At 50.0% G+C, this 19,470-nt stretch overlaps 1 protein-coding gene and 1 long non-coding RNA gene across 3 annotated transcripts in view; one reads left to right on the forward strand and one right to left on the reverse strand.

Moving 5' to 3' along the window:
• SFSWAP (splicing factor SWAP) overlaps nt 1-5,451 on the reverse strand; it is a 69,502-nt gene extending 64,051 nt beyond the window's left edge. Inside the window, exons 1-3 of one of the 2 annotated variants that reach the window (XM_053901874.1) lie at nt 5,086-5,451; nt 2,327-2,496; nt 1,616-1,747 (exon numbers count right to left, since the gene is read on the reverse strand). In XM_053901874.1, coding sequence (XP_053757849.1) covers nt 1,616-1,747; nt 2,327-2,496; nt 5,086-5,303 — 520 coding nt within the window. In that variant the 5' untranslated portion in view covers nt 5,304-5,451. Of the gene's footprint in view, nt 1-1,615; nt 1,748-2,326; nt 2,822-5,085 lie in introns of those variants that run through there. The other variant, XM_053901875.1, reaches the window with a different exon arrangement.
• A 3,252-nt stretch (nt 5,452-8,703) lies between these two features.
• Nucleotides 8,704-14,891, forward strand: LOC109260074 (uncharacterized). Its single transcript, XR_002076830.2, has 3 exons — nt 8,704-9,398; nt 14,210-14,386; nt 14,482-14,891. It is a non-coding gene; the product is annotated as an uncharacterized LOC109260074 (long non-coding RNA).
• The last annotated feature ends 4,579 nt before the right edge of the window (nt 14,892-19,470 follow it).

Here is a 19,470-nt window from a genome sequence, read left to right on the forward strand (position 1 = left end):
AGAGTGTTCACCGCTTAGACCTGCCAGAACACTTCCAATGCACCGTAACTTCTGAAGGTATGGAATACCTTAACAAAGTTTTGACTCAACACAGTTTCCATGACAGTGGAAAAGTCTCTCCAGAAGCACGTAGAACAGAGTCGCACTATGACAGAGACTGTGTTGCTGCCCACAGAGTCATGAGCAGGACAAGGGGAAGGTCAACAAGGGTGGATCTGGGTGAATCTGCCCTGCATCGTGCTGTCCCATCAAGGAGACCCCCCGCCCCCAGTGAAGGGGCGAGAACCCAGCGCAGCCACACCGCGCGCAGGGCAGACCACGTTTCAACGTTAAACTGCTGTAACCACTTCATACTCGTTGGGGGGTTTGTAACTTAAAGAGAAACAAATAATAGGGGCGCCTGGGTGGCGCAGTCGGTTAAGCGTCCGACTTCAGCCAGGTCACGATCTCGCGGTCCGTGAGTTCGAGCCCCGCGTCGGGCTCTGGGCTGATGGCTCGGAGCCTGGAGCCTGTTTCCGATTCTGTGTCTCCCTCTCTCTCTGCCCCTCCCCCGTTCATGCTCTGTCTCTCTCTGTCCCAAAAAAAAAAAAAAAAAAAAAAAGTTGGAAAAAAAAGAGAAACAAATAATAGACTGTTAACTCTAAAACGAAGTCCCTGTATGACGTGATTCTAGTTTATTACTGTAAACACCTGATTAGGTTTCTAAAGTTATAGTTCTCCTTCTCTGTAATATTTTTATCAATTTTTTTTTTAAAGTAGGCTCCACACCCAGTGTGGGGCTCCAACTCACAACCCCAAGATCAAGTGTCGCATGTTGTACCAACTGAGCCATCCAGGGGCCCCCTAAAGTTCTCCTTCCCTCTAAACAGAATATCCTGAATACGGTGATCAAGCCCCAAAGTTCCCGGTTAGTGTTACTGTCACCGATAATTAACAGGTGATTACCATACGAGGCCAAATGACTCAGGGCCGACAGAAGTGACAAAGGACATCTGTGTCTGTAGTACAGGAGTCCCGAGTGTTTAGCAGCACTTTTTTTTTTTATATTCAAAGTTCCCAGCATTAATCCAGAAAAGCAGGATTTTAAAATCTTCAATTTTACATAAATATTACTGTAAAACACCAACCTAAGTGGATATTGCGGGTCCTACCGAGCCTACCTTGTGCTCTTTCACGTTTGGGGGGAAGTGACTCCACGGGCGTCCTTCTACTGGAACTTGTCATTATTTTGGTTGGGGGGGGGGGGGGTTGTGAAGCAGGTTCACGTGAAGGTCATGAACGCCTGTCCTTCTAACGCCCCGAGAACGAATCCCTACGAATGTCAGTGCACTCGTGACCGGCTCAGAAACGAAGGATCCAGGCTGAGCAAGTGCCAGTCACCCGAGTCAGAGAGAAGTGAGCAAAAAGGCAACGAGACCCAAGTCTTGTGCGGACAAGTCTGGACGCACTTTCCACCGCCCCGGACACTCACTGTCTAGCTCCTCGCTCGGTTTCACCCTAAGACGGAGCCCCACGGTGCTTGGTGTCACAGCGATGGCCCAACTGCCTGGCCGTGACCGCTCCGCGGGCCACGCGCCACCACCGGCGTGCCACCGGGCCAGCCCTCTCCTCTCACCTCTCTGTTTGGAAGGCTCCTCCTCCTCTGTGGGTTCCGATGGGTCGTAGTAATCGCTGCCGTAAGTGAACCCCACTGCGTTGTAGCTCCCGTCCTCGGCCAGTGCCTCACTCAACCGCTTGTATTCTTCCTCTTGAACAAAAACGAGAGTTTTGTTAACAAGGGCGGAAATTTACGGAGAAAAAGTTTACACATTTCTAAAGTTGCAGCTGTCAGTAAAGCATACAACACGCTTTTGTCAACCTCTTTTTGAGGCAAAAACGTTTTGAGAAATTCACACTTCATATCGATCAATATGTACTTTTGCCAGTACACGTTTACCACAGACAGCAGGATACGCGTCTTTTGTGGAAAGTTTCTTCCTGCTGAGAAATTTGGGGAGTAAGAACCGTATTAAAGATTAAGGCAGAGACAAGAACATCAATTTTAGTTTATACGATACTGTTAAAGAAGAACAATTAAAGAGTTTGGTTTTTGTTTTTTCAAATCCCAGTCTGCCCTCAAAAGCTGGGAAAATTCTCTGTGGCTCTATATATAAACTATCCTGAGGTCCTCTCAGAACGCAAAGACTCCTGTTTTTCCAATCCACTGGGTACTGTCAAGATAATATCAGAAAGAGTGAGTATAAAAAAATGAATGGGAGTAAATTTTAAACACTTAAAAAATTTTGTAAAGTGTGTTGCTTTGAAGTAAGTTTGTCCTGAGCAGTACCTTGCCTCGCCTCCGCCTCAAGCAAGTCCGTATGCAAGGCTAAATACCTCTCCTCATCACACACGGCATCTATTCGTGCCTCCTCTTCAGAGAGCTGGTAGTCACGGTTCCACGTGGAGTACTCAGCATCGTACTCAGAAAGGTCATGCAGGTGACCGCGCCCATCGTATCTGTAATATGAACAAGCTGGTCAACGGAAAGAAGGTAACGTCGAGATGGGTGTGTGTGCGACGTTTCACACATGTATACTTACCGATTAAAACAGAGAAATAAAAATAAGGAAACAAACATAAAAAATCCTCTCGGGTCTATATTTAATTTGGCTAATCACATCTCACCTACTTTTAAACTCAAGTTATCTTAACAAAGTCTAAATTCCTCAGTATAATATGATAAAACTTACAATTAAGGTAAACGATCCTTTAACAGCATAAAGGGTACCCACGGCACTGGCAGAGCTTACCGTTTATGGTTTGGTCAACCATTCAATGCCATTTGCCAAAAAAAAAAAAAAAAAAAAAAAAAAAAAAAAATTCTGGAAAGTCAAATATCATAGCTTACATTCACACAAACCGAATACATAAATACCTATCCGTAAGAACCCAACGGTCGAAATTTCCTCGCTTCTTTCTGCTAGTCCCGAACTCTCAGGAGAGATCTTCACCAAAGAAACTTGCGTCCATTGGAGGTAAAATCTTGGCTAGGCTCGCCCCCTAGCCACTTGGCTGAGGAAATAAGTGCTGGGTTATGTGATAGAGAGACACACATACATAGGAACAGTGACATATACATGCAGTTTAAGGAGGTTCACCGGAAACAGAGCAAAACTATGAGAAGGTGTGGCTTATTCGCTTCTGAACTTTATTCCCCGAGGAAACAACGTACGTGAAGACACATCCGTGTTTACTTGCATGGACCAAGAGGCACTTGGGCCAAATTAGGAATAAGAGCACTTTCTGCTGTATTTTTAACATAATAATGCAATGAAGCTGCTGTCGACATGCAACATCGAAGAGTAAGAGAGCCAGAAACACTCAGGTTTAGAGTTGCAAAAAAATAGACAGAGGCACACACAAAAGTCTGCCTAATTTTTTAACGCTGACTTTTGTCATGAGGACCAAAAGGTACTTAAAAAAACAGAACAAAAAAGACATTTATAAGAAAAAGGCCAAAATTCCAGAGTAGCCAAGTTATTGCATTTTATTAAATTGCAAAATTATTTTTACTTTGCTGTAAACCTCCTTAACTTACAAATGTAGATCATTATTTGAAACTATTACACATGTACATGTGTGGCGTTTGCTCCCCATTCACGGAAGGCCTAACTCCAGTCACGTACAGAACGATAAGGAAAACTGCATAAAGAGCTCAGACTTCACCGTTGACCAAATTTTCATAACAAATAGCACAGGTAACGCTTTGGAAAAGCAAGCCGCCTGACAGCTCAGGCAACCTCGTTCGATAGAAACTACGGTTTAAAGGCACAACATGTTTGAGGAGGGCGAGGCGTCCCGTCCGGACCGATCCGGCAGCCCTCCCTTCAAGAGTCACTGTTGCCTAGATCTAACTCCAAACGGAAATGTCAGGGGTGGAAAAAGGCCTATTTGGTCATTAATGTGTCCATTTTTTGGCCAGCGCACAGGTCATCCCTACAGTCACGTTCCAGGGCTTTGTAGAATCCAGCTTTAATCAAACGACGGGCTTCCTTCACTCGGAGAGACTATTCCACAGTTAAATGGCTGGTCATCCTTAGCTTTTCAGTCCGGGCCCCAGAAGCAGAGTTGCCAAACCGGCAAAAAACAAAACAAAACAAAACAAAACAAAAAAACCAAACCAACAAAAACCCCAAGAAGGAGAAGGAAAGAAAGGGGGACTGAAAACATGGGGGGGAGAGGGGAGCAAACGGCCTACACCATGTAACGCCATCCTTTTCAAATCAAACATCTTTAGATGCCCCGACCCCAGTACCCCTCTGCCCAAAGCGGCTGAACACCCTCCGGGGAGATGACCTAAAGCGGGTTTGATTTGAAAAGAAACACATCTATATCCCAGTTCCGCCCTTCGGGTTTAAGAGACCGTGAAACCAGCCCTAAGAACACTACCTCTAGGAGCAAAGCCAGTGTCTGCACGAAGTCAACTGGCTTCCAACTGATTGGCAACTTCGCCCCCTGGTCTGAATCACTCAAACCAGTCAGATTATCACGGGGTGGGGGAGGGGGGAGGCTGACGGAGTCAAATGTCACGCCGGCAAAATACGGGCGCTCCACGGAGGGCGCCGGGGGCTTACGAGGTTCGAGGCGCACTCTGGGGGCCCGAGAAGTTTTCTAACCGCGCGGCCTCAGTGTGCGGCGTTTCGGGGTGTCCTCCCACCACACGGAGCTGTGGGAGCGCCGCGCGTAGGGAGGCAGCGCACGACCCCAAGGCAACGCGGGTCAGGGGAGGCCAAGGCACCGGCAGCTTCCACCGCGTGGAGTGGCCAACTGGAACCAGTGACAGGGGTGAGGGGTCGCGAGGGGCTGCAGGAGCAGAGAAGATCCCTCCGGCGACAGACACGGCACGCAACTCCAGCCAGTGCCTTAGGGCAGGTTTCACCGTCCCCCTCCCTCTAAAACCAGGGGGATGTAAGGACAGAGGAGGGGGTCCCCCGGATCCCCGCTGGCTCCACAAAACCCTCTTTAGTCCTGGCCATCAAGTCAACATCAGACGAAATCAAGCGGGCGAGGGAAGGGGAGGACCGACGGGTGGGGGGAGGAACCGACCTGTCGATGAGGATCTTGTGGTCCCCCATCCAGGGGATGAGGTGCTGTCCCTGTTCCTGGGCCAGGGCCCGCTCATCATCCCGGAACAGCTTGCAGGCATAGCCGAAGACCAGCAGCTCCACTCGGTTCCCCCCACCGCCGGCACCTCCGGGTCCGGCCTCCTCCTTCGCGCCGCTTTTCCTCTCCGTTTTGGCACGGCCTCCGCTCGCGCCGTACATGACAGCGTCCCCGGCGTCCAGGCTGGTCCTCTTCTGCGCCGCGCGGATGTCCCCAATGCCTCCGCCTGGCCTACCCCCTCAGTCAAAAGCGCCGCATCCCGGGCCCAAACTCGACACCGCCGCCATAGCGGGCAACAAAATGGAGGAAGCGCAACTTCCGGCGACGGGCAGCCCTACTTCCGGCGAGCAGCTTCCGCAGATTCGCTACCCTTCGGAGCCGTTTGAACCGCTAGAAAGTATTTTGGCTTTAGCCTTTTGCATTCGGAGGCGTCGCCACGGTGGGAGCTGATGTGGTCAGAGGACAGTGCATGTTTAGCGTTAGTTTTCTCAAACAATTGTCCAGAGCAGTGGCGAAAATGCGGCGCCGGATTGCGCGCTACCTGCATCAGGGCGGCGGGCGCTGGGCGGAAGGAGGGCGGGTGCTGCGCAGGTCGAGTGCGCGGCTCGGCGGGGCGGCCCCTCCCTGCGTCTGTGCTCTCCCGGCCGCTGCGACCCGGGCAGGGGTCTGGGGGGTCGGGAGCCGGGGGGATTCGGGGCCCGGGGAACCGGGGGATTCTGAGACTGTGGAGCTCTTGAGGCGAAGGGCTGGGAGCCGGGGAGCTCGGGGCCCAGGGCCTGGGGGATTGGGGGCTAGGGCCTGGGGGGGGGCGGTGCGGGGAGCTCGGGGGTCAAGGGCCTGGGGGCGCCAGGCAGCTCGGGGCCCAGGCCTGGGGGTCCGGGGGCAGGGGGAGTCTGAAGAAGGGCCCGGGCCACGTCCTGTCCAGGGCGATCGCTTCACCTTTCTGAGGTCTGGTAACTTCTCGGTCCTGGAGACCCGGACCCTCGCTCATCCCGCCTACTTCGGAAGGTGCCCTCAGCGGATACCACAGGGCTTAGTAGGCCGTGAAGCCCCTCGCAGTAACCGGATTTTGTGTGGACTCGTGTGGGAGAAAAGTGGTCGGGGTTGGTGGAGGGGGCCCGCTTCTCGAGACCAGCCACCTGGATGCGGGGTGGCTGCCGAGGAGCCAACTCCGGGGCCTCGGTTTTACCACCTGTGTTTTCATTAGGAGAGTGGCTCCTTCTGGTGCACCCTAGACTGTCAGCGGCTGCCGTGCAGAAGCGTTGCCTTGGGGCCCAGAGCCCTCTCTGCACTGGGTCTGATGCTGGCAGTGACGTGGACGTTCTTCTCCCGCACCCACATCTCTTCTGCACAAACCAGTGACAAGTCTTTCTGCTAGTAACCTTGACATAGCGCATTCAGACCTTAATAGGGTTTTAAAAATTAAGCCACAAGCAGTTCCCACCTCAGGGCCTTTGCCCTTGTGATATCTTTGGGGGTGTCACTCTTCTTTCTTTTTATGTGGCAGGCTCCCCATCCAGGGCTCAGTTCTGTCCCTTTCTCAGCCAGGCTGTAGGTGTCCCCGCTAGAGTGTCTCGCACTGCTCGGTCCTGCCGATCTGCCTTTGGGGTGCCCACGCCACCACCCCACATTACCTCCTGTATGCAGCACCACCCCCTCCCCCGTTAGCTTCAGGAAAGCTGAGGTTTGTGGGTTCATCTAGGCATCCCCACGGCCTGGGGTAGCACCCGCACGCAGTAGAATGAACGTGAGCGAGCCATCATTCTATCTGGCTCCACAGGGTGCCCTGCTGCCACTGAGGGGGGCCTACCATGGCTCTCAGTTATTTGGTAAGTCCCACCTGGTTGGTCCAGGCAAGTGCTGGGTCTCGGGGACGCTGGGTTTGCTTTGAGCTTTCCCTTAGGTTCAGAGAGCAGAGTAAGGCCCAGTGCTCCTAGCCAAACTCCACTCCTCCTTTGACCTCAAGAGGATTCTGGAAGAACCTCCCGACCCTGTGCAGATGGCTTTCTCAGCCTGGCATGGGATTTCGAAGGCCTGGGTTGCATTCCTAACTCTAATTTCAGTTCCAGTGGAATTTGGAGTTAGTCTTGTTCTCTTTCTGAGCCTCTCTTTTCTATAAAATGGGGGCAGGACAGTACTCTGTCCTTCAGAAGACTGCTGGAGATCTTAGGACTGATGCTCCAGGATGTCCATTCGGCCCCAAGTGTGTTTTCAAACGAAAGCAGTGAAGCCTGTGTGCCCAGGGGCGGGGGGGGGGGGGGGGGGGGCGCAGGTGTTGAACGGGCTCCGTGGTTTTTGAACGGTGGGTTGCAGTGCAGTCTGCTGCTGCTCGTGAAATCGGCTTAGGGGCTCCTAACCAGCACGAACGCATGAAGAGAAGATCTTGAGGTTGTTTCTTTGCATTTCCAAATGAATCTTCGCATCAGCTTCCCCAGCTCTTCCCAGAAGCCTATGTCTGTTTACGTTGGGATTGCTGGGGAGAGTTGAGGCCTCTGCAGTATTTGCTCCTCTGGTTTTACTAGGCAGAAATCTTTCAAAAAGTCTCAAAAGTTTTCTCGGTTTCTCCGCAAAGATCTTCTGCATGTTAGCTTTATTCCTAGATTGGGGCGCCTGGGTGGTTCAGTCGGTTGAGCGTCCGACTTCAGCTCAGGTCATGATCTCACGGTTCATGGGTTCAAACCCCACGTCGGGCTCTGTGCTGACAGCTCAAGAGTCTGGAGCCTGCTTCTGGTTCTCTGTCTCCCCCTCTCTGCCCCTCCCCCGCTTGTGCTCTGTCTCTGTCTCTCAATAATAAATAAATGTTAAAAAAATTAGATTTATTCCTGGATACTTCACTCCTCGATGCCGTTAGGCCCCTCACTTGCAAATTGTTTGTTGCTAGGAATACAGTTTTTAAAAGCCGATTTTGTGTTCGGCTGCCTTGCTCAGTTTCATTATTCTCCATGATTTATCTGTAGATCGGTTTGGATTTCTGACATAGACGATCATGTGGTCTGTAAACGATGCCCACTTTCTTCTCAATCCTAGCGTGTTCTTCCTGGCCCTTGTTCCGTTCTTTATCTCTCTCCCCTCGTCCTGTGAGCTCCTCTACTCCAAGGCAGAACCCGCGAGCGCTGTGTCCCCTTGTCTGTTGCCGGTGTGCACAAAAGTTTTCCCGTCTCTACAACTGAGTGAGGTCCTCCAGGAGCAGGAGAGACGGGAGAGCGCTGGGTTTCAGGGGGATGCATTGAAGATCCTCTTACTAACAGAGAAGGTATTAGGTGGCCCAGCCAGCCACAACAGCTCCGTTTTACTTCATTCCTACTGAATGTGTCATCAGGTGGTAGGGGAAGACCTGGAAACACGTTATTACTGCAAAGGGGGGTAGAATGTGTGAGCCTGAAAATGCTGTGTTTAAAAATAACAGCTCACCCTCGGTGAGCACTTTATCAGTCACGGTTCGATCGGGAACACAGAGGTGGTTCCGCAGAGGGAAGCTTCCCACCTGAACAAATAATAACGGCCTAGGAAGAGCCGCAGACAGCTAGGCAAGGCAGCCCAGAGCCCCCCCCCCCCCCCCCCCCACCCTCTGGGCTGGAGGAACAGGTCCCTGGTGGCGTCATCGCAGCCCGGTGGGGGCTGGAGCTGGAGGCTGGGACCAAAGGAGGGGCTCGGAGAGCTGGCCCCAGGAGGAAGCTGAAGACGACGCCGGAGATGCTTCCAAAACCGAGGACAGAAACACTCGGGCTTCCCTCCTCCCAGCCTCCAGTGCCCGGCCGGACCGAGGTGGGAGCCAGCAGCCCCGAGCCCGGAGACAACTTGCAGGAGGAGCCTTCTGGGACCCTGAGCAGAGGGCGACAATGGGTGTGGGGACACGGGCACCCCCGAGCACGCGTGTTGCCCACTTCGTCCTCGAGGCCCTGTGAGAAAGAAGCCAGGTAGAGTAGAAGCTCAGGTAGAGTCACGGGCTAAGCCTGGCGTCACCAGACCAAGACAGTCACAGTTTTGGGTCTCCCAGTAATGGACTCTTACCAGTCAGTCAGGAGTCGCCCGGTGGGCACTAGTTACATGGTCTGACCGACGGAACCCTGCCGTCTCCTGAAGGAAAGTAACAGATGCGATGACCACCCTGCGTTTCCGTGTCGGGTGACTGCCTTGTTCCTGCCCCCTTCTGCCCGCGGGAGTCTGCGCACGGCTCCTCGGAGCCCGTCTGTCTGCTGGCTGGATGCCACCGATCCTGAATTATTGAAGAGAGGCAGAAGGATCTTTAAAATGTGGTTGGTTGAATTTTGTTTCTTTTTAAAAATTTTTTTATTTTTTAATTTATTTTTTTAATTTACATCCAAATTAGCATATAGTGCGACAATGATTTCAGGAGCAGATTCCTTAATGCCCTTTACCCATTTAGCCCATCCCCCCTCCCACCACCCTTCCAGTAACCCTCAGTTTGTTCGCCATATTTAAGAGTCTCTTCTGTTTTGTCCCCCTCCCTGTTTTTTATATTATTTTTGTTTCCCTTCCCTTATGTTCATCACTTCTGTGTCTTGAAGTCCTCATGAGTGAAGTCATATGATATTTGTCTTTCTCTGACTAATTTCACTTAGCATAATACCCTCCAGTTCCATCCACGTAGTTGCAAATGGCAAGATTTCATTCTTTTTTATCACCGAGGAATACTCCATTGTATCTGTATACCACATCTTCTTTATCCATTCATCCATCGATGGACATTTGGGCTCTTTCCATACTTTGGTGGTTGTCGATAGCACTGCTATCAACATTGGGGTGCATGTGCCCCTTCGAGTCAGCATTTTTGTATCCTTGGTTTAAATACCTAGTAGTGCAATTGCTGGGTCATAGGGTAGTTCTATTTGTAACTTTTTGAGGAACCTCCATACTGTTTTCCAGAGTGGCTGCACCAGCTGGCATTCCCACCAACGATGCAAAAGAGATCCTCTCTGCATCCTTGCCAACATCTGTTGTTGCCTGAGTTGTTAATGTTAGCCATTCTGACAGATGTGAGGTGGTACCTCATTGTGGTTTTGATTTGTATTTCCATGATGATGAGTGATGTTGAGCATTTTTTCATGTGTCAGCCATCTGGATGTCTTCCTTGGAGAAGTGTCTGTTCATGTCTTTTGCCCATTTCTTCACTGGATTATTTGTTTTTTGGGTGTTGAGTTTGATAAGTTCTTTATAGATTTTGGATACTAACCCTTTATCTGGTATGTCGTTTGCAAATATGTTTTCCATTCTGTCAGTTGCCCTTTAGTTTTGCTGATTGTTTCCTTCCCTGTGCAGAAGCTTTTTATCTTGATGAGGTCCCAGTAGTTCATTTTTGCTTTTGCTTTTGCACATCTTCCTCCAGAGACGTGTTGAGTAAGAAGTTGCTGCGGCAGAGGTGAAAGAGGTTTTTGCCTGGTTTCTCCTTGAGGATTTTGATGGCTTCCTGTCTTACATTGAGGTCTTTCAACCATTTTGAGTTTATTTTTGTGTATGGTGTAAGAAAGTGGTCCAGGTTCATTCTTGTGCGTGTCGCTGTCCCTTTTTCCCAGCACCACTTGCTGAAGAGACTGTCTTTATTCCATTGGATATTCTTTCCCATTTTGTCAAAGATGAGTTGGCCATACATTTGTGGGTCCATTTCTGGGTCCTCTATTCTGTTCCACTGATCTGAGTGTCTCTTCTTGTGCCAGTACCATACTGTCTTGATGATGACAGTTGTGTAATACAGCTTGAAGTCTGGGATTGTGATGCCTCCTGCTGTGGTTTTCTTTTTCAAGATTGCTTTGGCTAATTCGGGGTCTTTTCTGGTTCCGTACAAATTTTAGGTTGGTTCTAGCTGTGTGAAGAATGCTGGTGTTACTTTGATAGGGATTGCATTGAATATGTAGATTTCTTTGGGTAGTATTGACATTTTAACAATATTTGTTCTTCCTATCCAGGAGCATGGAATATTTTCCCATTTTTTTGTGTCTTCTTCAATTTCTTTCATAAGCTTTCTATAGTTTTCAGTGTGTAGATTTTTCACCTCTTTGGTTAGATTTATTCCTAGGTATTTTATGGTTTTTGGTGCAACTGTAAATGGGATCGGTTCCTTGATTTTTCTTTCTGTTGCTTCATTGTTGGTGTATAGGAATGCAATCATTTCCATCCAATGATTATAGGATGCATTGATTTTATATCCTGCCACTTTGCTGAATTCATGGATCAGTCCTAGCAGTTTTTTGGTGGAATCTTTTGGGTTTTCCATATAGAGTACCATGTCGTCTACGAAGAGTGAAAGTTTGACCTCCTCCTGGCTGATTTGGATGCCTTTTATTTCTTTGTGTTGTCTGATTGCAGAGGCTAAGGCTTCCAATACTAGGTTGAATAACAGTGGCGAGAGTGGACATCTCTGTCTTGTTCCTGACTTTAGGGGGAAAGCTGTCAGTTTTTCCCCATTGAGGAAGATATTAACACCAGGTCTTTCATATATGGCTTTTTTGATCTCAAGGTATGCTCCTTCTATCCCTACTTTCTTGAGGGTTTTTATCAAGAAAGGATGCTGTATTTTGTCAAATGCTTTCTCTGCATCTATTGAGAGGATCATGTGGTTCTTGTCCTTTCTTTTACTGATGTGATGAATCACATTGTTTTGCGGATATTGAACCAGCCTTGCATTCCAGGTATAAATCCCACTTGGTCGTGGTGAATAATTTTTTTAATATATTGTTGGAGCCGGTTGGCTAATACCTTGTTGAGGATTTTTGCCTCCATGTTCATCAGGGAAATTGGTCTATAGTTCTCCTTTTTAGTGGGGTCTCTGTCTGGTTTTGGAATCAAGGTAATGCTGGCTTCATAGAAAGTGTTTGGAAGTTTTCCTTCCATTTCTGTTTTTTGGAACAGCTTCAAGAGAATAGGTGTTAACTCTTCCTTAAATGTTTGATAGAATTCCCCTGGAAAGCCATCTGGCCCTGGACTCTTGTGTTTTGGGAGATTTTTTATTACTAATTCTATTTCCTTACTGGTTATGGGTCTGATCAAATTTTCTATTTCTTCCTGTTTCAGTTTTGGTAGTGTATATGTTTCTAGGAATTTGTCCATGTTTCCAGATTGCCCATTTTATTGTCATATAATTGCTCATAATATTCTCTTATTATTGGTTTTATTTCTGTGTTGGTTGGGATCTCCCCTCTTTCATTCTTGATTTTATTAATTTGGGTCATTTCCTTTTTCTTTTTGATCAAACTAGCTAGTGGTTTATCAATTTTGTTAATTCTTTCAAAAAACCATCTTCTGGTTTCTTTGATCTGTTCTACTGGCTTTTTTTGTTTGTTTGTTTTTTGGTTTCAATAGCATTAATTTCTGCTCTAATCTTTATTATTTCCTGTCTTCTGCTGGTTTGGGGTTTTATTTTCTGGTTTTTTTCCCATCTTTTTAAAGTGTAAGGTTAGGTTGTGTATCTGAGACCTTTCTTCCTTCTTTAGGAAGGCCTGGATTGCTATATACTTTCCTCTCATGACCACCTTTGCTGTTTCCCAGAGGTTTGGGGCTGTGGTGTTATCATTTTCATTGACTTCCATATACTTTTTTTTTTTTTTTAATTTTTTTTCAACGTTTTTTAATTTATTTTTGGGACAGAGAGAGACAGAGCACGAACGGGGGAGGGGCAGAGAGAGAGGGAGACACAGAATCGGAAACAGGCTCCAGGCTCCGAGCCATCAGCCCAGAGCCTGACGCGGGACTCGAACTCACGGACCGTGAGATCGTGACCTGGCTGAAGTCGGACGCTTAACCGACTGCGCCACCCAGGCGCCCCAACTTCCATATACTTTTTAATTTCCTCTTTAACTTCTTGGTTAGCCCATTCATTCTTTAGTAGGATGTTCTTTAGTCTCCAAGTATTTGTTACCTTTCCAGTTTTTTCTTGTGGTTGATTTTGAGTTTCATAGCATTGTGGTCTGAAAGTACGCACGGTATGATCTCGATCTTTTTGTACTTACTTAGGGCTGATTTGTGTCCCAGTATGCGGTCTATTCTGGAGAACGTTCCATGTGCACTGGAGAAGAATGTATATTCTGCTGCTTTAGGATGAAATGTTCTGAATATATCTGTGAAGTCCATCTGGTCCAGTGTGTCATTCAAAGCCATTGTTTCCTTGTTGATTTTCTGATTAGATGATCTGTCCTTTGCTGTGAGTGGGGTGTTGAAGTCCCCTACTAGTATGGTATTATTATCAAGGAGTTTCTTTATGTTTGTGATTAATTGATTTATATATTTGTGTGCTTTCACATTTAGAGCATAAATGTTTACAATTGTTAGGTCTTCTTGGTGGATAGACCCTGAATTTTGTTTCCTAACGGCCTCTTCCTGAAGAAGATGCTACTTGAACTAAGTCTCACAGAGATGTTCATCAGCCTGTCGTCCTGTCGGAGGCCGCAGATTGCTGGGGGCCTGCCCCGGGGCCTCTGCCTCTCCCCACCCAGGCAGCTGTCCTACCCATGTCCTCTGTGCCCCTCTGTCTCTGAGAGGCTCATGCTGGGAGACAGACGTCTAAAACGCCTGTCCAAGGGGCACCTTGTTCGCTCAGTCGGTTAAGCGTCTGACTTTGGTTCAAGTCATGATCTCATGGTTCGTGAGTTCGAGCCCTGCGTCGGGCTCTGTTTGGACAGCTCAGAGCCTGGAGCCTGCTTTGGATTCTGTCTCCTCGCTCTCTGCCCCTCCCCTGCTCGTGCCCGTCTCTCTCTGTTTCTCTGTCTCTCTTTCTCCCTCAAAAATAAACATTAAAAAAAAATAAAAAGCCCCTTCAGTTGGAATGTTGCACAGGGAGGGGGATGTTTTCCTCAGGAGGATGTTTTCTCAAACCGGAGCCGTGGACACCAGCTGGCCACCTGCCTCTGCCGTTATGCCCGTGGCATAGAGCATCTTGGTCGCGGTGTGGCTCAGGCTCCCTTCAAGCCAGTATTGTAACAACCTGGTTTGAAGATGAAATGGGGCTGTGCCAAACACCGTAGCGTGTGCATCGGCTGGTGATGTTTTGTTGTAAAGACAAAAGACCTGTCACGCACTTAGCCCTTAATAATCGGTTCTCCGTCTTCCTCCCCAGGCTTCTCCCCTTGTGTTATTTCCAGAAGCTTGGAAAGCTCAGGAAGAAAAAGCACTCTTTCAACGTGACAATTAATACCAACTCCCCGGACACCAAACCGACAGATCTTATTTTTCCTTTCTCTCCACGAGCACCGTTTGCTGGGTCCAGAAACAACCACAAAAATAAAACCCCAGAGTAAGCAGCACAGTGTCCCATTTCCCCCCTTTTCTGGCTGGTTTCATACGTGATATATCCCTTCACCCAGGACCTCTCCTTTCTTTGAAATCTAGTTTTCCGGGTGAGAGGCTCCGAACTGTCATGGGGAAGCCTATTCTTTCCCACCGGTCGTTGCAAGCGCGAAACGGGCCCTTCCTGTGCCGGTAGCTGGACTGGGCAGGTGGCTCGTGGCTCTGGTGCGGCTCAGCTGTGTTATTCCCGACGCTTCGGTCACCTTCACTTCCCAACTGTATGGATTCACTGTTTAAAAATATGAGACTATGGGGGCGCCTGGGTGGCTCAATCGATTAAGTGTCTGACTCGATTTCAGCTCAGGACATGATCTCACAGTTTGGGAGTTCGAGCCCCACGTCAGGCTCTGTGCTGACATTGCTGAGCCTGCCCGGGATTCTCTCTCTGCTCCCCCCACCTCGCTCTCAGAATAAGGGAATAAACTAAAAAAATAAAAATATGAGACCCTGTATTTTACTCCTTACCAAATTGTTCCCGGGCATCGTTTTGCTCACTGATGGGTGTTATATTCGAATTGAACTCTGGAGAGAGAATGAGTGATTTGTGAACTATCATATCTGTGGAGCCATTGCGATACATTTGGGGGTCAGACCTCACCCGGGCCCGAGGTGCGCTGTGGGCTTTAAGGAGCAGGTACGTGGTTATGGTCCGTCCGTGCCTGGTCACAGCTGCCCACATCTTCCGTTGTCTTGAACACCCGCCGCGTCTTTCCTGTTAAACGTGCCAGTGCATCGGCACACACACCGTGAGCGTGGCCTCGTGTGGCCAAAGGGACTTTGCAGACGTGGTTAAATTAAGGGTCTAGAGATGAGGAGGTCATCCTGGATTATCTGGGTGGGCTCAGTGTCCTTATGACAGAGAGGCAGGAGTGGCCAAGTCAGGGGAGAAGACTGTGGGAATAGGAACGCAGATTTGGGTGACGTGGTGACCTCTAGAAAGTGGGAGGCAAGAAAGGATCCTCCCGAGGCTCGGATGGAACCAGCCCCGCCCACACCTGCTGTTAGCCCTTTAAAGACTCATTTTGGACTTCTGATCCCCAGAACTACAAGAAAGAAAGTTCGTGTTGCGTTAAGCCACTGAGTTGGTGGTCATTTGTTAACAGCAGCCCTGGGAAATTCATGCGTCTGGTGATTATATTGAACTTTCTCGGGAACTGCCAAACTTTTCCAAATGGCTGTACCATTTTACATCCCACAGGACACGGTGTGCTCAGTCCTATTGGGTTTAGCCATTTTGTGGGTGTGTAGCTCACTGTGGACACTGGCTGGCCACCTGCCTCTGCCATTATGCCCGTGGCATAGAGCATCTTGGTCGCAGGGTGACTGGTTTCGATTTGCGTTTCCCTGTTGACTAATAATGCTGAGGTGCTTTTCCTGTGCTTACCGGCCGTTCAGGTACATTCTCAGGTGAAGTGTCTGTAAAATCTTTTGCCCATTTAAAAATTACGATATTTTCAGGGCGCCTGGATGGCTCAATTGGTTGGGCATCTGACTCTCGATTTCAGCCCAGGTGATGATCTCGCAGTTTGTGAGTTCAAGCCCCGGAGTCAGGCCTGCTGCTGTCAGCACGGAGCCTGTGGAATTCTCTCTCTTTCTTTCTCTCTCTCTCTCTCTCTGCCCCTCCCCTGCTTGCTCTCTTTCTCTCTCAAAAATAAATACAAGCATTTTAAAAATTACGGTATTTTCCATATACCATGATATACTGATTTGTTTTCTTCTTAACATCAACTATCACCCCGATTTTTATCATGCCTGTTTTTTATACTTTAGATGAATGGAACTGTCTAGTCTGTGCTCTTCTGGATCTGGGGGCTCGTTCGCCAGCAGGTTGGCAAGTCAAGTCGTCCGTAACATGGAGTGTTCTTGTCCAGTTCGCTCATTCTCGTTGCTGAATAATATCCGGTTGTGATAACATCATCGTGTGTTCACCTACTCTACTGTTTATGGGCATTCGAGTAGTTTCCTTTAGGGACTGTTTCGGAGAGTGGGGCCGTGACCGTGCTTGCGCGTGCCTGTTTGCACGTTTACGCTGGTATTTGCCTCGGGGTGGGATTGGTGGGTTACAGGGTATTCAGCTCGAGTTCATACTGCCAGGCTGTTCCACGGGGCGTGCCAATCTGGCCCAGGCCGCGTTGTCACTGGGCATCTCCCCAGTGACGTGTTGGAGGCATACCCAGGCGACCCCGATGCCGATCAGGGCGGCTGACGTCGTCATCTTTGCGCTGCGGAAGCCCGGCAGGGTGTCGAGATTGGAAACCAGGGCCAGGGATGGGGTGGGACCAAGGGTCCGTGTAGGGATGAGTCGGTGAACACCTGTTCGTGCCGCCTCTGTGGCCAGCACCACTGCAGAAAGCATCTGGCCCCGGATGTTGCTGGGGAATTCGATTTAGAGGCACATATGATCGCTTCAGTGTGTGGGGGCCACCGGCAGTTTGTGAAGCAGGTGTGGTAGCTTTGAGTGGCTCCTTCTGTTGCCAAGTGACAGGCTTTCCTGTCTGTCAAATGAGCCTGAAAAGGACCGCGTCGAAATGGCGGCCTCAAACTGCCCTTGTCCAAGGGCATCCTCAAACGAGCCTGTACTACACCCAAAACTCTTCTCCAAATCAGGGACAGAAATAGAACAGTAAAACGCTTTCTTCAGCAGAGCCCGACCCCTGAGTGATTTCTTTCCACAAGGAGCAGGCGCTTTGTGGACTGGCTCGCTGTCCTTACATCTTCCTGGAACAGCCTGATTGTTACAGGGGTCCCTCAAATTGTCTTTTCCTCTAAGTCAGGAGCATTAAACTCAGGTGTCTACAGGGGCCAGGCACGTGATGCACAGGAGGTCCCCTCGGTGCTGGAAGGGGACGCCTTGGGGCTGGAGGGTGTCTTCCTCTAGAAGAGGACCTTCCGGGCCCTGCAGGGGCCCCAGCGCAGGGGCTTGTGGGGGAGGGGGGGCAGCTGGCAGTCTGGTTTCTGTGTGATCCTCCCCTCCCCCACACACCTTTTTTTAAGTCAGAGAAAGCGGGCCAAACAAAGCAGTTCTCCCTCAGGCTAGCACTTTGCAGCTTCAGCGCTGAAAGCTTTTCAGTGGTGTTTTTGAACACGTTTCAAAGCGGGGGCTCCAGCAGAGAGACACTGGGGCGCCTCAGAACCCAGGGAAGGCCTGAGTCTCGGCCCTTCTTACTGTCCCTGGGCGCGCCCCGAGAAGGGACAGAGGAGAGTCCCACCCCCCCACCGTGGGCGGAGGTTTCTGGGAACCACTGTCCTCCTGCCTCAAGGACGGAGAGGCAGATGTGTGTGATAGTGACCCCCAGCCAGGCTGGCCTCGCAGAGGGTGGGGGGTGGGCTGAATCGGGAACCTCTGACTAGCTGGGGCTTGCAGAGTTCAAGTACTGCCACCAGACGCAGAAGGGCTGGAGGGAGGGAATCCTGGCAAGGCTGAGGCTCTCAGGCAGTGAGAGACTGATCAGCATATAAATGATGGCTGGCGGGTGGTGGTTCTGGTGCCCGGGGACGCATTTTGTTCACGCGCAGTTAAGCCTCACCTGGATCCTGTTTTCTCTACGTGCTCGGTAAACCTTGTCTCCTGGGCTGGCCGGGCTCTGCCCTCCTCCCTGCGAGCCCTGCGTTAGGGTCATCTGAGCGAGTGGGGTTTTACTGGGACAAAACCCACCCGAGAACTCCCTGGTCACGGTCTCCGGAGGCCCGGCCCCCACGCAGCGCACCCAGAATACCCAGGTACCCCACGGTGGATTCCGGGTCCTGAGAAACCTTTGAGGTCGGTTTGCAGAACTTTGCGGGTGTGGACTCACCGCTATGCCACCGACGCAAGGACAGAGGTGGATTTCGAGTAGAGACATCTACCTGTAAATTCTCTCCCTAAATTTTGTATTTACTCTGGGATGGGTCAAAGTCCACAGAGGGTTGTTGCGTTTGTTTTGTTTTAGTCTGAGGCAGTGTTTAAACATTTGGAAGCTTCTCAAGGAATGTCTGGACCTTGGGCCATGGAGTTGCTGTTCTGGCGAGAAGCACACGGTGATTCCACCCCTCCCCCCACTCAGCTTTGCCAGGCTTCACCCCTTAGACACGGGGCCTGAGGGGCCTGTGGGGGCGGCTTAGGAGACATCCAGGTGATGCGGTTTGGGAGTGGTGGGAGTCCGGAGCCGATGGCCAAGGAAGAATTCCCGAGACGTCTTTGGTTTTTAGTAAAGCCTGGGGACAGGACCCGTGGGCAGGATGAGCAGGCACTGGGGCTGTGAGGGGTGACTGATCACATGCCTTCAGGCTGGGGGTGGTTAGGCATAATGTAAATCTCTAAGGGATTTGAAAGTTTTTTAAATGCTTATTTATTTTTGAAAGAGACAGAAGACAGAGCTTGAGCAGGAGAGGGGCAGAGAGAGAGGGAGACCCAGAATCTGAAGCAGCTCCAGGCTCCGAGCTGTCAGCACAGAGCCCGAGGCGGGGCCCGAACCCACAAACTGTGAGATCGTGACCTGAGCCAAAGTCAGATGCTTAACCGGCTGAGCCACCGAGATGCCTCTGAGGAATTTGGAAGCAAGGTTTCCAGGATCCTGATGGGCTCGTTGCTGTTAGGAAAGGTCATTTATCACTGCCTCGTAAGACCTTACTCATGAGGCCCTTTCCACGTACATCAGGGGTGCCATATGCTTGGAGGATGATTGCCAACCTATGTCTTGGGGAGTAGAGATAAAGGAAGTTTCCAAAGGAATATTTATATGTTAAAGGAGACTTTACAGGATCCTGGGGGGTCGGGGCTAAGATTGCCCCGACCAAAGTGTCATCACGGAGGCAGCTGATCACCTAGAAGAAGGTCACTCTGCCTGTTTCACGGACTCATGGGCTGTAAGGAGACTGTTGCCTTTGTTTCCCACGTGACAGATGTGGGGCAGTTATGGGGCACCCACTTACCAACTGCTAGAGGCACTTCAGGTCTGTAAACACTGGGACGAAGCTGGGGGGGCGGTGGCCGAGTGCATCCCCGGCCTCAGCCCCCCAGCTCTTCTCACGCTGGCCCCTCAGTGGGTCAGA

Source organism: Panthera pardus, unplaced genomic scaffold, assembly GCF_024362965.1.
Source record: "Panthera pardus isolate Hobbes unplaced genomic scaffold, ASM2436296v1 HiC_scaffold_14, whole genome shotgun sequence".
NCBI lineage: Eukaryota > Metazoa > Chordata > Mammalia > Carnivora > Felidae > Panthera > Panthera pardus.